A 23,713-nucleotide genomic window follows, 5' to 3' on the forward strand; every position below is an offset into this window, starting at 1 on the left:
GTAGTCCCACTGAAATTAAAAGGACAAATTAGGCCTTGTCCTTTTAATCTCAGTGGGACTACTTGAGTAATTTTCCTCATCATGTCAGCCATTATTTGAGTAACATGGCTCCAAATCCCAGGTGCCAGTTCACCATGTTGTCTGAAAATATAAGCATGGCACTGAGTTAGGTGATGGAAAGATGTAATCAGGAGGAAGAGTGAGCAAGCAAGCTGGGGATGGGTTGCTCCCATCTCCTCCTGGTCATGTCAGTTCATTGCCTGCCTGAGCCAGATGGACATGATAGGGGGGCGTGAGCAAGCAAGGTAGGGACAAGCAAGGTAAGCAAGTCAAGCAAGTCCTCCTCCCACATGGAACAAAGGATGTTGCTGAGGGTGAGCAGCAAGTCCACCTCCTAGGGAGCAGAGAGTAGCCTGACTCCTAAATGTTTGGGCTGGCTCCTAGAGCTAAAGAAAAATTGTCAAAGCCTGCCCTGGAGTAACAGTTTTCCAAAACTGATACCAATTCAGTTATCATTACTTTCCGCCAAAGAACCCTGGGAATTGTAGTGTGATTAGAATTCCCTGTGAACAATCTGTAGAACTCACAGAAGTACGGTTTCTAGTCTCACAGGGAAAGGGAATGACTATTAAACTAGTTTTAGGCCGGAATCCTGCAACTATGCACGCTTGCTTGGAATTAAACTCCAGTGAATGAACACAGTGGGTGTGTTCCATGATCAAAAAGAGCACTGCCTAGTGGAAAATCCCAGTTGCCAAGCCACACGTGATCCCATGGAGTGTGTTGTAAGAACTCGAGATTTTTTCCACTGATTCCAGATCTGCTGCCACCTGACATTTAACCAGGAACATTAAACTTGGCTGGTTGATCCTCATTAAATGTCAGTTGTTTGCAGCATCAAACTGGGATCAATGAAAATGTCTGGGTATGCACAATGCACTCCATCAGCGCATGCACAGCTTAGTTACTGAAATTTTACAGTAACCTGCGCTCTTTTTTATCATGAGAACAGCCCAGTGAAACTTTTCTGAGTAAACATACATGGAATCAGAATGCATGTTACGGTGCATGTAATGTTATGCCCATCCCATTTCTCTGATTCTTGAGGCAGCACTGCTCAGATTCTGGCTTTCTTTGGAGGAGATGTCACTGGAGGGTTATGGTGCCTTTGTAATGCTTGGTTTGTTAACAAATATACAAACAGAGCATGAGATTAAGTTGCATGGCTGTGAATTTCTATAAGCAACAACAGTTCCCCTGCAATCCACAAAGCCTTCTGGCTCTCTACTTTTCCCCTGCCAGAGAAATCTCCTGGATATTTCCCATTAAGGAAGCATCCTAGATCATTAAAGGATGTTCCTTCTTTTGTCAGATACCAGATTACAACCAGGCACTGCCTCAGGGCAATGACAGGCCCATTCACAATAATTAATCTCCATTCTCCTAACTATAGATCCATAAAATAGACCTTTATATTCTGGTAATTAGTTACAGGTCCTGTATATGCTAGCAAAGAACAGCACAAAAAACTGCTGGTATGTTTCTTCAGAACCAGTATGCTATAGCAACGCTTGCAGATCAAAGACTATGGACAGCTTGTATATAATTTGAAAGCAAACTCTATTGTGGCTCCTGTTTATACTTCTGAGGATGCTACATTTGGGCAGGATTTGGAGCAGGCAATTATACCCTTGGAGGACTTTGGCAATATTCTGCTTCTCCTCTGCCTGTTCTATTTATATTTATTTATTTATCATATTTTTATATCACCTGATATATACATCTCTAGGCAGTGCACAAAATTTAAAACAATATTTAAAAGTCAACACAGATTAAAATACACAAGACACAATAAAAACAATAGCATAAAACAGTTATTAAAACAAATTATTAAAATTAATTCTAATTAAAAGCCTGCAAGAACAGGTGAGTCTTGAGTGTCTTCCTGAAAACAAACAGAGAAGGAGATGCTCTTATTTCCACTGGGAGCATATTCCAAAGCCTTGGGGCAGTCACAGAGAAAGCCCAGTCTTGGGTTGCCACCAAACGAGCCAGTGGCAACTATAACCAGACTTCTCCAGAAGATCATAACTGTCAGCAGGGTTCATGACAAAGGAGGTGCTCTCTTAAATACCCTGGACCAAGGCCATTAAGGGTTTTATAGGTAATAACCAGAACTTTGTATTTTACTCTGAAACATATCGGCATCCAGTGCAGTTCTTTCAAAACCGATGTTATGTGGTCCCTTCGTGTTGTCCCAGAGATTAATTTGGCTGCTGCATTCTGTACCAATTGAAGCTTCCGGACTGCGTACAAAGGCAGCCTCACATATAGTGCATTACAGCAGTCAAGCTGCAGGTTACCACTGTTGGTAACAGTGTATGCCTTCACAAATGGACGTTAACTGATGTATCAGCTGAAGCTGATAAAATATATTTCTGGCCACTGCCTCAACCTGAGAAACCAGAGAGAGCTTTGGGTCCAGGAACATTCCCAAGCTACATACCTGATCTTTCAGGAGGAGAACCCCATCCAGAACAGGGAGATCTAAACCATGTCTTGGACCTTAACCCCACAGAGTCAGTACTCCCATCTTATTTGGATTCAACTTCAGTTTGTTATCCCTCATCCAGCCCATTACCGCCTCCAGGCAGGCATTTAGGGAAGATATGCCATTTCCTGATGAGGTCAACATGGAGAAATAGATCTGGAAATAGATCTGTTCTGTTCTGTCTTCTTCCACTGAGGGAGCCAGAAGGAAGGTGTCATAGCCCAGTGCCTGTCATAGCCCCTGCTCACAGTAGCAACTGAGTCAGACACTGAGATGGACCAGCAGTCCATCATGACACCTGAAAGAGCCCCAGGGCTGGGGACCCCAAGGAAGCTCCCTCAGAGCCTGGACTCCCTGGGGCAGCATCCCTGGAATCGGAACCTAAGTGAAGAATCGGAGGGCCTAAGTAGGTTCTCCTCTTGTTTGTTGTAGAATTGCATGCATTTTAGTACCTTTAGTTAATAAGTGCACATGAAGATTGGGCTGATGTACAGAGATCCAGGCTTGAGCATTCTCATACACTTATGTTTACAGCGATGGGGTGAGCAGAGTACCAGATAATCTCTGAAATAAACTTGAAGCTTCCTTTTGTGATGGGGATTTTTCTTTTTTGGGGGGTGGGGGATGTAGATCAAGTCTTGGCAGGTCAATTTCAAAAGCTAGGGCAGGGTTTGCCCTCCACCATTGCACAATTTACATAGAACAGGTGAGTGAGTCATAGCCTGGAATTCCAGTGAAAGCCATAGGCGTTCCTTGGGATGCTCCATCAACTCTGATTCCATCTATCCACCCCTCTTCTGGGATATGCAAACTGTTTGGTTGGAATCTTCAGCCCAGTGTTAACCTGGAATTCAAAGGGTGTGAGCCCAGTCTTTGTGCATAGAACAGCCATCTGTTGTTGTTGTTTTCCCTGTGTTGAACTGCATGCTTGTCTTCCTTAAAGTTAAAAAGACTTAAACTGAAAAAAATTGGGAAGAGGAGCTCAGGAATGTGGATATCTGTTTGCAAACGCTCAGATTTATAGAGCCCTTTCTCACAATCGTGTGAGGGGGCTAGCTGATGGGCAGCGAGGAAGGCTGCGAAAGCCTGCCTTCCCCCACTTCCCACTATCTCCGAGGACTGTCTGGGTTAATGGATGGTCCGCCAGCCCCCAGAAATCCCACAATGCACCACATGAGTGCATGGTGCATTATGGCGATCCCCCTGGCAAGGGACAGGAGCCTGCTCCTGTGTCAGTGCCAGCCAGTGCTGACATGCGAGCACTTAGCCTGAGTTAAGGGCATGCTTGCGCCCTTAAGCTTGGCTAACAGGGGGGCTCCCTAGGCAGTTTGTTGCCGAGGCACTGTTGGCAGCCATGCACCTCCCGGTGGTTCTCACAGGCAGCCAAGCTGGACTGCCTTAGCTCGGTCTTGGCTCTCATGAGAACAGCTTCATTTTCACGTAATTTCATTTTCATTCCATTGTCTATCCCCTCCCCATATTCTGGATGCATTTGGGGTGGTCTGGATAGGTTTGAATTACAGGATGTAAAAGTACAGAGTTTGCAGGGTGATGCTTAACAACAACAACAACAAATATTTATATATTGCTTTTCAACAAAAGTTTCCAAAGTGGTTTACATAGAGAAATAACAAATAAATAAATAAGATGGATCCCTGTCCTCGAAGGGCTCACGTTATAAAAAGAAACACAAGATAGACACCAGCAACAGTCACTGGCGGTACTGTGCTGGGGGTGGATAGGGCCAGTTACTCTCCCCCTGCTAAATAAAGAGAATCACCATGTTAAAAAGATGCCTCTTTGCCCAGTTAGCAGGGGTTTAATGCAATTGCCTCAAGTACTTGTTAATTTCAATGGGATTTGCACAGGAGGACTTCCTGCTAGATTGTGCCTAGTGGGCCACACTTGTCTTTCTCCCACCTTGTCACCCTTAATGGCTCTCAAAATCTGCCTGAATTGACTGCCTCATCTTGCCTCATGGTAGGGCTGCTGAAGCCAGTAAGTCTCCCCTCTCTGCTCTTGCCTACCCAATGCAAATATTCTTCTATTATCTGTACAACACATGACGTTGTTCTATTAATGCGAATTTGTGAGCATTCAAAAAACATGTCCCACCAGCCTCCAATTTCCCTAAGCAAGCATGTGGTAGGACATATCCAACATCAGTATGATGGTGAACAACATCACTAATGTTTACTTGATTCCCAGATCCTAAATTACATATAACATTATCATAATCATCCTTCCTTGCCACAATATTGTTAAAAGTGTTAAATTTATATAGCTACAATGGATATATTTGACTGCCAAAGCAAAATTTCCCTTGAGTAAAAGATGCAGCAAATTCCACTTTGAATTGTGACTTCCTCATCCCCATTTTTATTTAAGCCTCTTTCCTGCCTTCTGATTTTTACATGTTTAAAAGACACAACCACCTTGTGAGACAGATCAGGCTGAGGTGATGGTTTGTCCTAGGCTGCCCAGTGAAAGGCTGCTTCACAAATTACATTGTTAGATGTGCATCTAAGTTATTTTAATGTCCAAAGGTGAATGTGACAAACTGGTGTTTGAAAACCCCATGTATCACACAGGTGCTCTCATCAGATAATGGAGTTAACTGCAGATTCAATACGAACATACATTTGGTGGCAAATACGAGTTTGTTGCTGTATATGTGAAATGGACAGGTTGCATAGGGATTTGAACTTGGGTCTCCTATGTCCAAACTCAGCTCTTCAGCTACTGCACAGCCCCTTCATTTTCTGGCAGGGCTCCTTTGCTTTTAACTGCTGGATGCCAGGCAAATATTTAGCAGGCAGAGAATAGAGAAAACTTCACTTTTGGCAATTCTAAGAACAATTGGTAAATAAGAAACAATGCACTATACAAATACAAATATGATGAATATTTATATTCTGCTTTTGAAAAAAAGTAATAAAGTGCTTTACATAGATATAAATAAATATATTGCTCCCCATCACAATCTAAAAAAGAAACATTAGATAGACACCAGCAACAGCCACTGGAGGGATGCTATGATGGGGATGGATAGGAACAGTTGATCTTCCCCTGCTAATTTTTTAAAAATTTAATGTGTTATTAATGTGTTTTTATCTATTATGATTTTATCTTTTTATGAATTTTAAATGTGTTATGTTTTATTTATTTGTTTGTTTGTTTGATCTGTTTTATGTTTTGATTTGGTACACCACCTAGAGATTTTTATACTAGGCGGTGTATCCTATATAATAAAGCCCTTGCGTGTGCGCCCGTGTCTCTGGTGTCTGCATCCGTGTCTCCCTCGGCTGATCTGGGCATGCGCAGAGTGCATGCCCAGAACACGCCGAGGGAGACACGACCGCAGGCACCAGGCGGCCATGTTGGCCGGTTGGTCGCCCGGCCGCGGGGAGGCTGGAGGCGGCGCCCGCGGGACCGGCCAGGCTGCGGGGAGGGCAGAGGCGGCGGCGGCGGGACCGGCCCTGCCATGGGGAAAGCCGAGGCAGCAGCGGCGGGTCCGGCCCGGCTGCGGGGAGGGGAGAAACGGTGGCGGCGGGTCCGGCCCGACCGCAGGAAAGGGAAAGGCAGTGGCGGGATCGGACTGGCCGCGGGGAGGGGAACTGTGGCAGTGGCGGGACCGGCCCAGCCGCAGGAAAGGGAGAGGCGGTGGTGGCGGGTCCGGCCCAGCCGCCGGAAAGGAGGAGACAGCGGCAACGGGACTGGACCCGACCCGGAAGGGAGAGAAACGGCGGCGGCAGGACCGGCCTACTAGCGCCCGTTATTTTAACAGGCTTAAAAATACTAGTAAATTTAATAAAACAAACAAACAGGTTTAAACAAACAGGTTAAACAAACAAACCACTTTTAAAAGGTGCCTCTTTTGTTAGCTAGCTTTATGGAAAACTACAGATTTCCATGAGAGACATGGGTAGAGTGTCTCTGAAAGAACTGGGAATTTTCACAAATTAATATACCAACATTTATTAAGGGAGCCAAGGATGGCAAGGTTTGTGCAGAAACAATATCCATTTCCGAACAATAATAAACAGCCATAAATAAAACGATAGCTTGAAATGTCTGTAGATGTTTCACTGTTAGCCTTGTGGGAACCACGATGGCCTGTAGACACAATTAGACTCGATAAGACTCTTAACATGCCTCTTAATTTTTATTTCTGGCTTACCAGGTGTGTGTGTGTGTGTGTGTGTGTGTGTGTGTGTGTGTGTGTGTGTGAGAGAGAGAGAGAGAGAGAGAGAGAGAGAGAGAGAGAGAGAGAATTTAAGCATTTTATACTCTAAATACACAGCTTTCCTGCCACTGGAATGAGGCAAGAGTTTTGCCATCCCAGCTAAGTGGGCTGAAGATCAGATTATATAATTACTGTTATCTGCCTCGTAGAAGCCAACGATTAGAGGGTCTGTCTCTTAGAGAGGCTTTTGAAGAAAAAAGAGAATGAGCTATGTTTAAGTCTCTTTCCCTCATCACAGCAACCTCTACCATGGTGCCATTTTTAAAAAAAGGATAACCTGAAATGTCTACACTACACATATATTCCTAATTTGAACTTGTTTTCAGCATCATGGCACCCAGACAAAAGGATTCTGGAACCATTGTTCTGTTAAGGAACTAAAGATTGCTATCAAAGCATTATTGATACAAAAATATAATACCCAGGAATGTTAAGGGGAAATTTTACTTTCAGTTAGGATTTGATGGCTCCTAACAGTTGCTTCATACACTTGGTGTTGTTGTTTGGTGTACATGTAAAAATGACATTAATTATGAATGCAACAAACGTGTTTGCAAACATATTGTCAGAGAGCCAAGAATCCCTGGCAACTCCCTGTACATTTGCCAGCAATTCCAGGATGGTGCTGTAATTTGTGAAATGGACTAAAATACGTAGTGTGTCATTTGGCACAAATACAAGCCTTCCCAAACATCTCCTCTGCTGGGCCAAAAATGAGCATCCTTTCAACATTAAAAACTACAAAGAGTATTTTGACACTTTTGTAAACTAACACATTTATCATGACATAAGCTTCCATGGACTAGAGCTGATGCTTATCTTATGCTGATGATCTGATGCATTGTCAGATGCATTTGGGTTCTAGTCCAGGAAAGCTTGTGTGCCACAATAAATGTGTTAGTCTAAGTTGCCGCAAGACTCAGCTGGTTTTGTTGCAACACCTTAACCTGACTATCCCTCTGGGAGTCCTTACTTTAAATATTAAGCACCTACAAAAATCTTAAAGGAAAGGAGACCTTTTTATTGAAAGTTTGGCCATTGCTGGCTCAGCAGCTAACATGGGATCTGGACACAAGCCAAAACACAGACTTGGGGTTGTAGGTGTCTATGGTTACCTGCTAAAAGAGCATTTGGGACTACCCTGTAATCAGTAATGATTACATCCGTAATCCATGGCAGGTTCCCTGTTCTATACCCACCCTCTCCTAGGACCCAGCATCATTCACGTTTTTAAAAGTCAACTGGGAAATTATATGTAATAGGTAACAGGATAAGGCAGGAACTGCCAATGGACTGGCCCCTATGAGGAATGATTAGCATGTTAAGAATGGGCTTGCAATACTACATTCTATTGTGCAGGAATATTGTTCCTACTGTTCTAAAATAAGTTCAGAAGCTGTTGTGTAAAAATCCTGCTGGCTGTTATTGTCCAGTCAGCAGCATTAGGCCAGAGCCACATATATTCAGCTTTCTCTTCTCCCTCAGTACTGTTCATTGGCCAAATGTACTTTACTGCAAGCACAGAGCAAATAAAATCCTGCATGGATGCTACTCTGCCTGGCCTGCTGTCCTATTGAAGTCTCCAAGCAACCTTTTCATCTGGCTGTTCATCTGCCAGCTTGAAAACATGCTTAGTTATTCCATAATTAAAATAAAACAGTATTTAATATCTGTCAGTTCAGTGCATAACTTCAACATCCATTGCATGCAACTGTCCAGGTTACATCCAAGTCAAGTTTTCCATCACCCTGGACACAACCTGGTGCAGTCCATATGCAGAAAGAGGTTACCACAGCTGAATGTCTTACTGGGTGTATAAAAGATAGTGGTTGGGGAATAAATCACATCTAGCAACCTCCAAAAGCGTGTAGAATGCCTTTCCTTACCCTGCTGGAGATCCACACATAACCCATGTTTGTGCATTAAGCACAATTTCTCCACTGGCACAGCACTGCAAGCAGTTATTCTGACTTCAGATTATCCCACAATTATCTGGTTTGGATTTGTAAATATTTTAGAGGGTCACTAATAGGAAGCCAACCTTCTAATGTTCAAACAGAGCATGGGCGGAGGGGTGAAACAGCAGCAAATCAGGGGATAAAACCCACAATTCTAAGGTGGATGCAGTCAAAGGAATATTTCCAGCACAGATGGCATGTTGGTCTTTGGATTTGGAGTTCCTCCTTTATCTTCCTCCAAGGGCAGATTTTTACTCCACAAACTTGTTTATTCCATGCCTTCTTGCCTGGCCACTGCTATTTTGTGAGGGGGCAGAGAATTCTCAGTACCCTCACCAAACTAAAGAACCCATTAGTCTTTTGGGGAAGCCATGAAAATTAAACTGGTATAAAGAATCACAACTATTATTAGATTGGCTTATCTAAAACCACCAAATGAGTCCACGGCTAGGGTGCCAACTCTGACAGAAAGCTGTTACTGGAGATCTTTCCCCCAACAGCTTTTCCAGTAAATGTCACAATATCTTTCAACATATCTGGCTATTAAAAATTTCAGGATTGCTTTGAATAGTCACCTGGAGCTTTCACAGACAGCAGGCTTTTCCATGGAGTTACTGTGAGTTTGAATTTGTCTCAAAAAAAAAGGACCCCCAAAGTGGATTTTTTTAAACCCTGAACATAAATCAGGCTACGCTCTAACATGCAATGAAAAACCTGAATCATGTGTGAAGTGTTCCCCAATAGCTCGCAGGGACTTCCGGGTAAATCTGGCTGATATGTGAAAGTACACCCTCCATTCCAGAAAAGAAGCAAGCTAAAAGCCCTGTCTGGAAATGCTCCTGGAGGTTGATGTCTATGGCTGGGGACTCCAGGTCAATCCTGGAGGGTTGGCAATCCTAGGCCAAGGTGAAATCTGAACAAGTGACTTCCCAGCTTACACTTTTAGCTTCTGTGTTACAATGGTTCTTTATCACTGCTGTTGCACTTGCTCCCATAAGAAGTCCACAAGTTAGATCTCTGGTACTCCCCATTTGCAGATGAGGAACTAAAGCCAAAAAGGATGCTTTGCCCATGGCTGCTAGACATTATTTATCTATTTATTTATTTGATTTCTGTATTGCCCTTCCAAAAATGGCTCAGGGCGGTGAGAGGGTTATACCAATACATACAGAATTACAGGGAGAAAATTGGATAGAGAAACTCTTAAATGATGCCAACCAATCTATCAGAATATCCCAAATCTCCAGATGCATTTTAAACTCAAAGTTGTCCTTTAGGGGAGTAATTTTTTAAAGGGTTAAAAATTCTTGTCAAAAAAATACTCCCCTGAGAAAGAGCATAGAGCTTGAAATGCACTGAGGCTTGGGGGAGTTTCCAATAAATATTGGTTTGAGCCATTTTGGGGTTTCCCCTTTTTTGACATTTTGTCCAAACTGAGTCTATATCTGAAATGGGGTTTGGGCTCGAATACAGATCCCCTCTGCTACAGTGGCTTAAAAAGAGAAAGAGTTGATTTTGTATGTGCATTGCTGCTACCTCACAACCAATTCTCTCCTCCCCTGTCCAGGTGTTTGAGAACCCACCCACCTCGGGAGTTCTGCAATGCTCACAGCCGTCTGTGGTTCTCTTGGCAACCAGTGCTCAGAGACACCCCGTTCTTCCCCAACCCACCTAGAGCTGCAGCCTCTGCAAACCTACCAACCGCACACCAGCCCTGAGAGCGGGGGAGATTTCCCATCCCCTCTGCAGCCCACGGAACTCCAGCACCTGCCCTTAGGTGGGCCAGACACGGAGTTTTCAGCCAACCCTGGATATGAACTGCATGGCTCTTCAAGGTTAGACCTGGACAGCGAAAGCCAACTGGCCCCTGGCTCATACTCTAAGCTTCTACAGACAGCACCAGATATGGCTCACCATTATGAACCTTGGTTCAGGCCTACGCATCCTAGCAATGCTACTGATGAAGGTGGCATCAATCCATGGTGGGATCTCCATGCTGGATCCAGTTGGATGGATCTTCAGGGTGGCCTTCAGCCACCAGGCCATGCAGGTGGACTTCAGCCAGCTCTGGCTGGCTATGGCTCTTCGGAACATCAACTCTGCGGTCCACCTCACCATCTCTTGCCTTCAGCACCACATCTCATGGGCCAGGAAGGAGTCAAGTCCCTGGATTCTACTCAGGAGCCTCATTCTCTGGATCAGGCTGGGGATGGCAGTGGTAGGCCGAAGAGTTCAAGGCGTTCAGTGACCCGGAGTTCTGGGCAGGCTGCCTGCAGGTGTCCCAATTGCCAAGAGGCCGAGAGGGTGGGCCAGTGTCCTGACAACTCTAAGAAGAAGCACCTCCACAACTGTCATATCCCTGGTTGTGGCAAAGCCTACGCCAAGACATCCCATCTGAAGGCCCACCTGAGGTGGCACAGTGGTGACCGTCCCTTTGTCTGCAACTGGCTGTTCTGTGGAAAGCGCTTCACCCGCTCTGATGAGCTGCAGAGGCACCTTCAAACCCACACAGGAACCAAGAAATTTACCTGCCCTGTTTGCAACCGGGTCTTTATGAGAAGTGACCACCTTAGCAAGCACATGAAGACGCATGAAGGTGCTAAGGAGGAAGCAGACGGAGAGAGCAAAGCTGGGACAGAGCCTCCTGCCAAAGTCAAACGGGAGCCTGATGGAAGCTCTTCAAGTGCTGCTCCCCAATCCAATTGAGCCTTTCTTCTTCATTGAAGAAGTTCCCTCCCCATCTGTCCATAATGGTCACTCCTGTTCTACTGACTTGTCTTCCTTGCTCAAGGCTCTGGGGTCACCACACCCTCTAGGCCTGAACATTTCTCTGTCCTTGGAATGAGAGGTTATTTATTCTCTAGGAGGAAAGGATGACGATGTTGGAACATGTTAGGAAGGGCCAAGCCCTTGAACAGCTTTGGGGTGGATCTTCACATTGAGTGTGTGTTTGGGGTGTAAGGGAGGGATGCTTTTGAAGGATGGTTGCTGAGGTGGGTTGGGATAAGTGGAACCTTATGGGCAGATATAAATCATTTTGGGCCTTACCTGTCTCGAATGATAGGTTACTTGTCTCTACTATACACAGAGAACACACAAATGTGTTAATAGTTACGGTAGGACCTCATTCTTTAGTTTAAGCTTGTAGAGATTTATGGGTTTAGATCTAACCATCCTCTGTTCATTCTCCACCCCTTGGGTCCGCAGTTTAGTCGGCTATCATGGCATCTCTCACACCTTATTTCCATTGGTTGGGTGTCTTTTCTTGGAAAAAGCAAGGGCAGAATTGTTGGTTTGTGTCCTCTACTGTGCTACCTCACCCTGTTGGCAATACTAGTGAGATGCTAAACTTTGTCTTTAACTACAGGTGTTTTCACAAGTGACCTTAAAAGTACCTTTTTGTCTCCTTTGTGGAATTATTCTGCAGCAGTCCAATTTGTGTGGCAGGCTGATGCACCCAAAACCTCCTGTATTGTATTTTGACAGCATCATCAAAGCTAAATCACCACAGTACTCATACACAAACCATAACCATGCCATTCAATTAAAAGAAACTTCTCCTTTTCTCATCATGAATATACTCCTACATTAATTTCCTAATTGCTACTTTACAATCATAAGTTTCTTTTCTGTACAAACATGAGAGATAAATTTTCTGTACGAACATGAGAGATACTATTTTGTAGTGTAACTGGGTTTCACCTTCACTGGATTTCAACAGGAGAGCAAATGATTATCCTGTTTGTAATTCCTGCTGAAAAATTATCACCCACATCAGGCCTACTTGATGTACAGTGAGTCACTCTATGTATATTTGTGTCATTTATTTAGATTGCAGTAGGTTTTCTGTTCACAGGATCAAAATTTGGGGAATGGGATGCAGAATACACATCACTGCCAGTAGTTTCCCTTGTGCCATATGGAAGATATTCTGGTATGTGTTTTGTGCCACAGATAAAGAAATAACTTCCTTTCCCTACATCCTTGGTCCCCTTTAGCACCCACATAGCATCTGCCTCAAACTTGTTAATTAACAATGTGAACTGACATAAACTTTTGCATTAATTTGGAATTTGCAGAGTTTTAATTGTAAAGCATTTCAAAATCTTATTTCAAACAGATTTGGCAAGGGGACTTGACAGATAGCCCTAATTTGGGACGTTTTGACCAGAATTAGGAGACAGCTGTGTTAACTATTCTCAGCATAGGTAGGTCACCTACGGAGGACCCTGGTCCTTCAGAACCCCCCTGCAAATTATTGAGCCCACCTCTGGGCCTGCACCCTTTGTGTGGTGGTGACAGAGTGATGTTTCCGCTGCACCACCTCTATGCCCATAGCGTATGTGTGGTGGTGATGGAAGGATTCTCTCAAGGCCCGCCAAGGTAGGATTGGGCCCATGGAAGGTAGTTTGCTGAGGGCCCCCTGAAATATAAGCCAACCCAGACAATTATCTTGTTAAAATTATCCTCCCCAAAAGACCTTTAAATCCAAATTATTATTATTATTATTATTATTATTATTATTATTAACAACAACAACATTGACAATAAAATTCAGCCATCCCAGGTCCTTGGGAAGGACTCGATGTCTGGATAAAACAAACCAGTCAATAACAGCTGTCCGACTGTGTAAATAAAATAAATATCTTCTAATTCTAATTACCAGAATATGATGATTGAGTTTTGCTGGCATGTCTGAGTTAGGAGAACTTGCTTGAGACTCTGGTCTACACACACACACCCCCATCCTGTTTTGATTTTGTTTTGGCTTTTCAAAGCATCTTCCCACACCCCACAGTCTCAGCATTTTTCTTTCCCATTAATGACCCCACCTGGGAAGTTCAAACTTGCCGCCCTCTACACAATGAAGGTTTCACTCTCATTCAGCCTGGCCTGTGGTGCTGTCTTCCATAATGTTATTGGTGCCTCGTCCTGCCCTTTTATCCAATATGCCGTGCATATTGCTTCTACTGTTGGTGTTTGGAGGAAGCATGTTAGAGTAAAATTGCGTGGGATCTCTTGCAGCCTCATAGCAAGGAGGTGTCCAGACATGTCCAGGCCAGAAAAGGAGAGAGGAAAAGAATATTCAACAACAATTGCTTGGGAAACGCTTGTTAAAAACATAACTCAGCCCAAAGGAACAATCCTTCCAATTTTTTTTAAAGGGGAGGGGAGTACCTAATGGCTTCTCCCTTTTAATACACTCACTGTGCCCCCTAGCATAGCAACAAAGGCCTTTGCAGCATTTATGCTTTACAAGCTTGGATTGGCTTCAGCCACCAGCCATAAAACTGAATCTGAGGATGTTATGCAGACAATATAGCCTAAAAAACACTTTCTTGACACTGAGTTCTCCTGAACCCTTCTCTTCCCTTCAGGAGCTGGCAACAGATACCCAAATTCAGGGTGCTAAGGGTGGGGACAGAAGCAGAAGTAGTTGAAGTAGGTGTGTATGTGTTGAGGCTGTGCTCACTCTCTAATGAGGGAAAGAAACTCTTCATAGGCTCAGGCATCCTCTTGTTAGCCTACTTGTGCCGGGGGGGGGGCGGGGGGGAGAGAAAGAATTCATTATATGGGAGTTAATGTGTGATATATGTTTGAAGCAGAAGCCCTGACTTACATTATCTGTTGCTTCCTAGTCCTAAATATTTGTAGGCAGGCAGTGCATACTCAGCAATGAGAAAAAGGTGCAATGAACAATATTCTTTTTAGGGAATTAAAACAAACAAAAAACAACACCTAATTCCTGGCTAGAATTAAGCCCTGATCTGATTATTTATTTATTTATTGAATTCACATAATGATTTCCAGGTCATGTTTTCTAGAGATTAGTAGGACCACACTTTGGCAGTAATTTTAAATTCACAGTCCACACAGAGACTGCTTGCAGTGGCTGCTTGCTAGTCCAAACTGTGCTGCAAATGAGTAATGGTAGGCCATCCCTTCCTGCTGTTTAATGAAGCACCTCTTTCTCTCTGCTTCCTGTTTAGCATAAAAACTCCTGAGGAAGCCATCGGCTTTAAGAGCTTTTAGAGCAGGAAATGGGACAACACCCAAAGTTTTCAGGTCAAAATTTGTTCTTAGGTTCTGGCCTTCCAGTGTTTTTAGAAATCAACAATGATCCAGACTACTGTGTATGTACACATGTAGACTGATCTTCAGGATCTGGCCAAAACTACTAGCCAGTGCCTTCCAAAAAGCAGGCATGGTGCCAGTTATTACAATTGGGTGGCATTTCAACCCCTGCCTACCCCAAAGAAGAGTCGGAACTTGGAAGCCAATACATGTTGGTAGACCAACATTTCTTTCATGGGTGGGGGTGAGAAACCATCTCCCTGGAGGAAAACCTTGAGGAAGCTGGCTCGTGGCTGAATCTGCCGGGTGCAGTTCATGCAACATGGTGTCCATTGAGTGACTGCCAAATGCTGAAGACACCTGCTGCTTTCCCACACCCACTCCTCTCTCGCCCCGCCACTCTCTTCGCCTCAGGGGAAGCTCTCGCAGGCGAGGGGGAGGTGGGAACGGTTCCCAGAAGCCAGCGAAGCAGGCCGAGCCAGGATTCCAATGAGATGGCCCAATAGTGTGGGGCAGAGAAGGGTGTGTTACACCCGTCTCCTCTGCAACCTGGCCTCACTTTTTATTTTGGTACTGGAAAGTGAAACCAGAACTTCAATGATCCTGACTCACTTTTCTACACTCCAGCTGTTACTTTATCGTATATGTATGGTTTTAACTGGATGCTTAGATTACATTTCTGATATAAAACCTTCATCTTTGTGTTGGGAAATTTCCCTCAAAATTTCCCAGGCGAGAGTCTCCCCAAAGTGTTTTTAAGGGGTGGGGACAGATTGATTTTTAAACCAAGGGTTGATTGCAAAGAAAACAGGTTGTTTTCTTGCTTGTTCTCCCCTCTCCACCCCATAACCCTATTAAAAATAAAATAGGTTAGGTCTTATATTAAAATTATTGTAATTACTTCCCCACCCTAGCCCAACCATCTGTAAAGCCCTACAGCAAATAATAACAAAAACTGGATTTCCCCGCTAGCTGGTGTAGTGAAATTAAAAGCAAGGAATGTAAGGGAGGGAAGTAAATACCAAACAAGCAGGGTGAAGGGGTAATCTATTTCAGACTGGAATCTTGGATTCTAAAAGGTTTCTGTTCACAGGTGGAGACACGGTGGTGCTGATTGCCCAAGGCCCTCAATTTTCCTGAACAACCTAACCAAGTTTCTAGCCCTCAGTAATGAGCGTACTTATTACTGAGGTGCAGCTGTTGCCTTGGTATAATAGCACAGCCAGGGCTAGCCAAAGTATCCCTCCTGGCTTTAGAGACAAACATCTGGTACCATTATCCTTCTCACACACCCCACCTCCTAATCCCAGCACTTACTTTTAGAAAATTAATCCTGCCTGCCCCACAAACCTTGCTTCTCAGTCCTAAATATGTGAGGTCAGGGTGTGGTTACTTTGTGATGAGAGGAAATTAACTCTGCAGATGTTCAGAGATGCTTTTCTTACTACTTACAGGATTTGGCCCTGATACTGAAAACAGATTCTAGGGTAGAGCTCTGGCACAAATGAAGACAATTCTGTTCCCTAAGCAGCAACTGAGCCCACTATCTCTATTCCTGTTAGTTCTAGGATTCTCTATCTTCCAACTCCTGCTTTTACTTTCTGGGGTTTTGCAGGTGAGGAAGCAGCTGGAGAAGTCCTCAGTTGTTCTTGCATGCTGGCCCAGGGGCGTAGCAAGGTTGGAGGGGGCCCAGAGAGAAGATTTTTAAAATGGGCCCCTCGCTGATATACACACACAAACACACGTCACAATATATAGTGCACTCACACCCCCATTATGAATACGGTGAAAATCTAGTTCACATTGAATCTAGTTTTTTTACTCTCTGCTCCTGCCGATCTCCAAGAGACTCAACATAATTCATAGGGGGTGCAACATGGGCGGGTGGGGAGATGTGCCTCTGGGGGGCCCCTCGAGGCAGTGGGGCCCCAAGACAACTGCCTCCCCTTGCCTAATGGTAGTTACGCCCCTGTGCTGGACTGAGATCCAGGGCCCAACATCTTACAAAAGTGCACTTCTTTTTTCTCCGCGTCACTATTTGACAATAGTGCTTTATGTAAAATAATAATAGTGCTTTATGTAAAACAGTGCTTTATGGAAGGAAGGGACTGAGCTATGCTGAGAAATGTATCCAATGGAAATTCTTTCTGAATTTCATAAGTTCTTATCAAGGACAAAATTCTGATATTTTCTTCTCTCTCAGATGGTTTCTCCACATTGGAGAGCTTGGACCTCTAGAAAATATACCAACCAATTCCACACACACACACACACATTATTTAGAGTATGGTTTATGGGTTAGGGCAGTGACCTGGATTTCCATGCTTGCAAATAAAATCTCCATATGCTATGAGTATACAGTATGTAAAGTACATTGTTTACATAAAGCATCAAGTCAATTCTGTACTTGAGATGTTTAAATTAGACAGATGTGAACATGTAATATGTCAAAACTTTGATGGGGCTGAACTGTGGAATTTTATACACATATGTTAAGCCAGGCACATGAGCATGTATGCTCATGTGAGAGGTACTAGAGGTGTGCAGCGGAGAGGAATAGAGATGTGTGACTCCCTGTCATCCATTGTGATAGGGAGCAAAGACTGAGCTGAAATCTCACCCTGTCTGATTTTAAGCTCTAGTTTTTCCTATACCATTTTCAGGTTTTTCTTCACAACCATGAGGTAATGTTTTAAAACATATTCAGGTTGCAGTCTTATCCTATGCACACATTTACTATGACGTAAGCCCTGTTGAAATCAATTAGACTTATTTGTGAATAATAATGTTTAAGATTGGGCTGTCAGTCTCAGATTTTAGCATATTTAGCAGTTGCTATGGTAGCTGTGAACACCTTCCTAGCTCCTTGGTATCCTTGATTTTGCAGTGTAGTGAATTGACTGGCTCAGAAAGCAGCACAGAGAAGAGTAGCTTCTCAGTGGAGTATGGCTCAACTGCCTATGTAGGCAGTCACTGGACCTTACGTTCTTTTCCTCCCACTGGTTTCCATGGGCAGTGATGGCTCTTGGGCAAAAAGAAACTGCCGAGAAGATCCAAATGCTTATTTCTAACCAAGAAGGATTGGGAGCCTCATTAGGAAATTGCTTGAGTCCTAAACTGCACAAACAAGAGTTATGTACTTTTTTGTGTTTGGCTACTTTTTTTTCTTTTAAGATATGCATAGCAACTATTCATAGTGTTTCACACAGCTGGGTGGATCAGAATGTCCCAGATCTGATGGGGCACCTTTAGTGATGCTCTACTCATGAGCATAAAGCTGAGGGATATGTTATTTCAGAAGCGACAATATGACTTAGTGCCTTGGTAGTGGAGTGGACTGGTTTGTAGGGTCCCATTTTCTCCCCGCTCCATCAGCGCTAATGTAGAGTGGTACTAGAGATATAGAGAAGGCTGTGGCATTATTATAATAAGCTAGAAGATATTGGTTTATGTAAGGAAACGTTATTGAGGGCTAGAAGTTAAAACAAAAATGAATCTCAAGATTCAATAGTACTGCAGCAGTTGCTATGGCAACCATGAACTCCTCCCTGACCTTTTCCAGCCCAGTTTTTTTTTTTTAATGACTTGATCTGACTTGGCCAGGAGGCAGGGGGAATGGGGCGGCAGGGGGGCGGGGTGTCAGTAGAAGTATGTAGCATTAGGGAATCAAGCTGTGCCATTAAGTTATAATTAAAGGATGTTGTTTTAATGAGGGCTAGAAATTGCCTTTTAAAAAATATCAAAGCGGTTCACTCTCTGGAGTGCTAGCTATGGCAACCACTAACTCCTCCCTGACCTCTCCCCCACCCCAGGCCTTAACTTGACTGGGCCAGGGAGACAGGCTCAGTCTCCTTTGCCAAAGCTCTTTTGCCAACGCTGGGGCGCAATGCATCTGAGCCACCAAGAAGCTTTTGTTCTCAGTGAACAATCAGTTCCCAGGATCTTTTTGGCTTCTCCTGTGAATTCAGCACAGGTCTGGGAAATTCCTAGGGGGCAATTCCTTCCCAAGGAGTAGGGTGGGATTGTTCCTTGTGGAAAGCTGTAAGACCAGGACTAGCAGAGGAAATACCTGGAAGTGGATTACATTGTTCAGTAGGAAGGGATTTGGTTGTCACACTTTAAAGGGCTAGATGTCACACTTTCTTCTTCTTAAACAGTATCCTCTTCTTCCTTCATCACAACTGTGCTACCTGTACCTACCCACCCACACCCACCCCTTGATATATCAGGCTTCAACTATTTATCATAGATCCTATTTCCCAGGGACAGTCTCTATATCTTGGAATCTGTCCCTGGTAGATCACTATCCCTCTTTCTTCCTCTTGGGGGATGCCTTGTGCTTTTTTTTCTTTCCCTTTTCCTTTGCATGTGAGTTTCCAAAGTTGTAATTCTTCAGGATTCATCTTCTCCCCAGAGTCCCTAGGAATTAAATCTCCAAGTGAGTGGATTGATGCTTTGAGTCTCTAGTGCCATACCTGCCAACATGTCCCTATTTCCCCATAGGGACATGTTTGCAGGTATGTAGTGCACAGCACTAAGGCCCCGTGCAGTTCACAGTATATAGTGGGTAAAATCCATCCTTAGCAATGTGTAATAGTTGAGGGGGAGGGCTTGGGCAGTAATCCTCAGTATGAGAATTGTTTGTTACAAGCACATCCCTATTTTCATCTGAAAAATATTGGGAGGTGATTATATTATTAAATTCCTAGGGCCTGGCATTTAATAAAAACATAATGCAAAAGTAGGAGAGTAGAGCAATGAGCAACAGCAGTTTCTGGGAGTGGGGAGAATACCTTACCCCTATCATGTGTATTGCTCATAATTCAGCTAATTTACAGGGTTGTGAAGTCTGCAGATATGAGCGCAGTATGGCCGTTTCATCTTCTCTCCCACCCACTTATTCATCCTAACCTGTTGGGCCTTCCTCATATGACATACATTTTGGGAAAAGTATGTTGAATTACTTCTTAGAAGCAGCTTCAGGTTTGAGTAGTTGCAACACCCTTTGCGTCCCTCATGAAGAGGAGAGGAGGGGCTGACCAATGACTATGCAGGGAAGAGAGCAAGGCAGGGCCAAGATGCACTGCTTCCCTCTGTAGAGGATTGCCCAATACGGGCAGTTGCTTGGAATAAAGATAGGTTGCAAATTGCTTGTGTCAGTGGAGACAGAGTGAGTCTTTACCAGCTGTAGATTTTTGTGCATGAAAACAACAAGCCTGCTTTCTGCACACTAAACCTTGCAATCAGGTGGTTGTGGCTTCATTTATTAAGGTGATTAAGAATGGCTGTAGCATCTGTAGGTGACAGCAAAGGGGAGTGTATATGTGAGTGTACATGAGGTTACCGGCAGGCCTGCGGTGCTCCCCCCATCCTTGCAGCTGCAATATCTGGCCTCTATCCATGCACAGAGGCCACTTGCGTGTTCAGCAAGTTGCTGACCATGCCGTAAATGGCCTCAGCACTTGCGCAGAGGCCAAATATTGCTGCTGCTGCAAGGATGGGGCGGGGGTACACCACCGGCTTGCCAGTAAGCACCTTCTATTTCACTGTTAAAGGTGCCTCTCTGCCCTTTACAAAAAGCTTTTTAACTTCAGAAGCAAAGGGGAATCCTTACCAGATTCCCCTCTACAGCTGCTCGAACTGGCGAACTGCTCCACGGGCCGGTTCAATTGTGGACCAGTCCGGTCCGTGATTGAACTGGTCGAACCGGCCCAGTTCGTTGCAGAGTAGTTCTATTGCGGACTGGTTCAGTACCCCCCTATTCATTTCAATAATGCTTGCACAGGATAATTATCTGATGGATTGTGTCTGCTAAATTAGTGGGAAGGTGATACTATTTTTATGTGTTCTGCCTCAGGAGTCAAAATATTTTGGGCCAGCCCTGCTGGAATATTGGGTTGTCCTTCCCTAGAAGCAGTAGATGCTACTAGAACTAAACTAAAATTTCACACCAATTAAGTATCTTGCACATATTCCTAAATTAAAATTATTTCCATTGTAGGGATCCCTGGGTCTTGCAAGTTCTAAATTTGAAAACTGGGATAGAAATGCTGTCTCTCTCCCCCTCCCAGTCATTAATTTCAGAATATTTGTGTTATTTAGTAAATCATTCCCACAATAATTAATATATCCACATTTTTCATAAAGGGGAAGGACCTGCAGTGTTACAAACAGTGCTTGTACTTGGAACATGTTGCTATTTACCAGCCAAAAAAACCCACCCAAAAAGTGTTTCAAAAACCACTGCTTTTTGGATACAGTTTAAGTTGCCAAAATGTCTTACTCCCAGGTCAGCTTACACAGAACTGGAGGCTTAATTCATTTTTGTAAATTCTGGACTTGCAAAATTCCATATGTGGATTTTGCCTATAGCCTTATTCAGACATTATGTTATATGTGTGCACAGGTGTAAATGTTTTTGAATTAATGATAATGTGTTCATTTAAAAAGCAAATCTGGGTACAGACCCTCTCAATAGAGATATTATTTTTATATTATCTGTCCTTTTGTATTTTAATAATGCATTGTTTTAATTATATTGTAAACCGCTTTGAGATTATTTTAATGAAAAGTGGTATATAAATCAACCATCCAACCAATCAATAAGTGCAAGGTATAGGTAAGAAGTGCACTACTGTTTGGGCATTGGACATAATGTGTGAATAACTGTACATGCATATAGATCTATATGCTTGTACACTGTGTACAGGTTCTATGTGCATTGAACATAATATCTGAATAAAGCCTATTAATACTGTAACATGTAGGTAAGGAATTTGGGAGGATTATCCCCCCCCCCAATTTCTGCTTTGGGGGACTTTGCAGGAAGGAAGGACCTCTGAAGGAGTCTCTCTCTCTTTTTTGTTGGGGTGGGGAGGGCATGCAGCAAAAGGCAGGTTGTCCAGTCTAAGCAACTGGAAGGGACTATCCTGGGTATGGCAGTCCCACCTGTGAACTATGGATGCCACACTAGGAAGCTGCAGTGACAATATCTGGTGTGAAGCACAGAAGTTTTTTGTTTTGGTGGCTGTCTCTGCCTGGTGTTGGGCATGGAAGACATTACGGTAGATATGGAGTCAGTTCAACTGGATGCACAATTTTCCTAGTAATGACTACAAGCTATGCATCTTCTGCCCCTCTGTTTTATTTCTCTCTCCTCCATTCTTCAGTCCTCTCTCTCCTCATCTGATGCTGTTTCTGGTGCATCCTGGTAGAGGATACACTATAGAGTTTTGTCTAGCTGTGAAGAAAAGTGGGTTGAAGACTTGTGGTATTTGCATTTTGTACCCTAATAAAATTGTGTGTTTTCCACACTGCTTCTGTCTGTGTTCTCCTTCAGCTTTGGCACAGGGTTCAACAGATTTAAGAGCATATGGGGAAAGGGAAACATGCAGAGTTGGGCTCCCTGGGCAACATCCAGACTAGTCCAGTGAACCCGGCGAAGTGCATATGGCTAAGTATCACTGAAATAAACAAGACAAGATAGTCATGACTAACTTGTCCCATTGCTTTCAATAGAACTTAGTCAAGACTAACTTAGTCTACATGTTGCCCACTGTTTTTTCAAGGGTGGTGTTTAATTTCTGAAAAATGTCCTGGAGTTCAAACAAGTCTCAGTATCATTCCTCCTGAACTGGAAGTATTACCTTTTCATCCCAGAAAGTTTTTCACACCCAGCTTTTATTTTGCATCTGCTCCAGAATAGAGGGGTGCTTTCACATACTGGCCAAAGTTACCCCGAAGTCCCTGTGAACTATTAGGGAGCACTTCACACACAATTTGGGTTTTTCGTCGGGCATTAGAGTGTAGCCCAATTTATTCTGGGGTAAAAAATTCCACTTTTTCCATTGGTTTTGGGGGGCAACTTTGAACTCGCAGTAAAGCCTTGTAGTAAGCCCATACTTAAGCCTGCTGTCTGGGAAAGCTCCTGGAGTGAGGGGGTTGTCGAGAGTGGTGAGGGAATAGACACTCTGCATGTTGCTAGAGGCACACTTGTCTTAATCTGTTCTGGGGTTGAGACTGGCATGGAAGTAAAAATACAGAGCTGAATGGTGGTGAAGCCAGCTCAGACTAAACTGCATGAGCTGATGCTGGGGTGGCCCTTTCATGAGGCAAGGCAGTCACCTCAGGCAGCAGATTTATTTATCTTATGTCTACACCAGTTTGAGAGCTTTTGCTGATTTTATTTATTTATTTATTTATTTATTTATTTACTGGGGCACCAGCAAGGTAGCAAGTTGCCCTTCTGCTCCCTGATTTTAAAAAAGGGGCAGGGGAAGAAAAAGAGGAAGTTGCATGAAAGGGAGGTGGCATTTGGGGCCTGCCTCAGCTACGAGAAGCCTTGAGCTGCCACTGAGCCGACCCCTTGGTACCTAAAACCATCACCAAAATGACCTCTCTAAAATATATAAAGCCAAATAATTAAAAACCATCATGAAACCCAGCATGCTTAAAATCCCTTCTAAAAGCCCCTGCGAATGCAGACCTTGGGGACCCGGTCCTCGGCCCGACCTTGGGGAGCTGGTCCATGGCCTACAGGGTCCCGGGGGCCCTCCAAAGGCCCAAAGGGGCCTCGTGCCTCCACCCCACCCCCTGCTGCCCCATGGCACCAAACCGTGGCACTGAAAACTTCAAGAATTCAAGCCCAGGGATTGCGACACTCTATCCCAACGGCGCAGGTGCGCTAGAGTGCTTCGTAGTTCTCAAGGGCCACTGGGCTGAACAGTCAGGCCCAGCAGCCTCTTCCACTCAGCCCGCCACCACCACCCATGGGATGGGGGAGGCCTGCTCACCTCACCCCCCCCCACACACACCCCTGGCTGTGCACATAGTGGCTAGAATTCTTGAAGTTTTTGGAGCTGTGGGGCAGCGGCGAGGTGGAGT

The 23,713-nt window shown here is 44.1% G+C and overlaps 1 protein-coding gene across 7 annotated transcripts in view; it reads left to right on the plus strand.

The window, feature by feature from the left end:
* Positions 1-12,889, plus strand: part of SP6 (Sp6 transcription factor) — a 123,858-nt gene extending 110,969 nt beyond the window's left edge. For all 7 annotated transcript variants that reach the window (XM_053266568.1, XM_053266571.1, XM_053266567.1 and 4 more), the window contains one exon: positions 10,323-12,889. In XM_053266568.1, coding sequence (XP_053122543.1) covers positions 10,358-11,461 — 1,104 coding nt within the window. In that variant the 5' untranslated portion in view covers positions 10,323-10,357 and the 3' untranslated portion in view covers positions 11,462-12,889. The remainder of the gene's footprint in view (positions 1-10,322) is intronic.
* Positions 12,890-23,713: the final 10,824 nt, after the last annotated feature.

Source organism: Hemicordylus capensis, chromosome 6 (assembly GCF_027244095.1).
Source record: "Hemicordylus capensis ecotype Gifberg chromosome 6, rHemCap1.1.pri, whole genome shotgun sequence".
In the NCBI taxonomy this organism is placed as follows: domain Eukaryota; kingdom Metazoa; phylum Chordata; class Lepidosauria; order Squamata; family Cordylidae; genus Hemicordylus; species Hemicordylus capensis.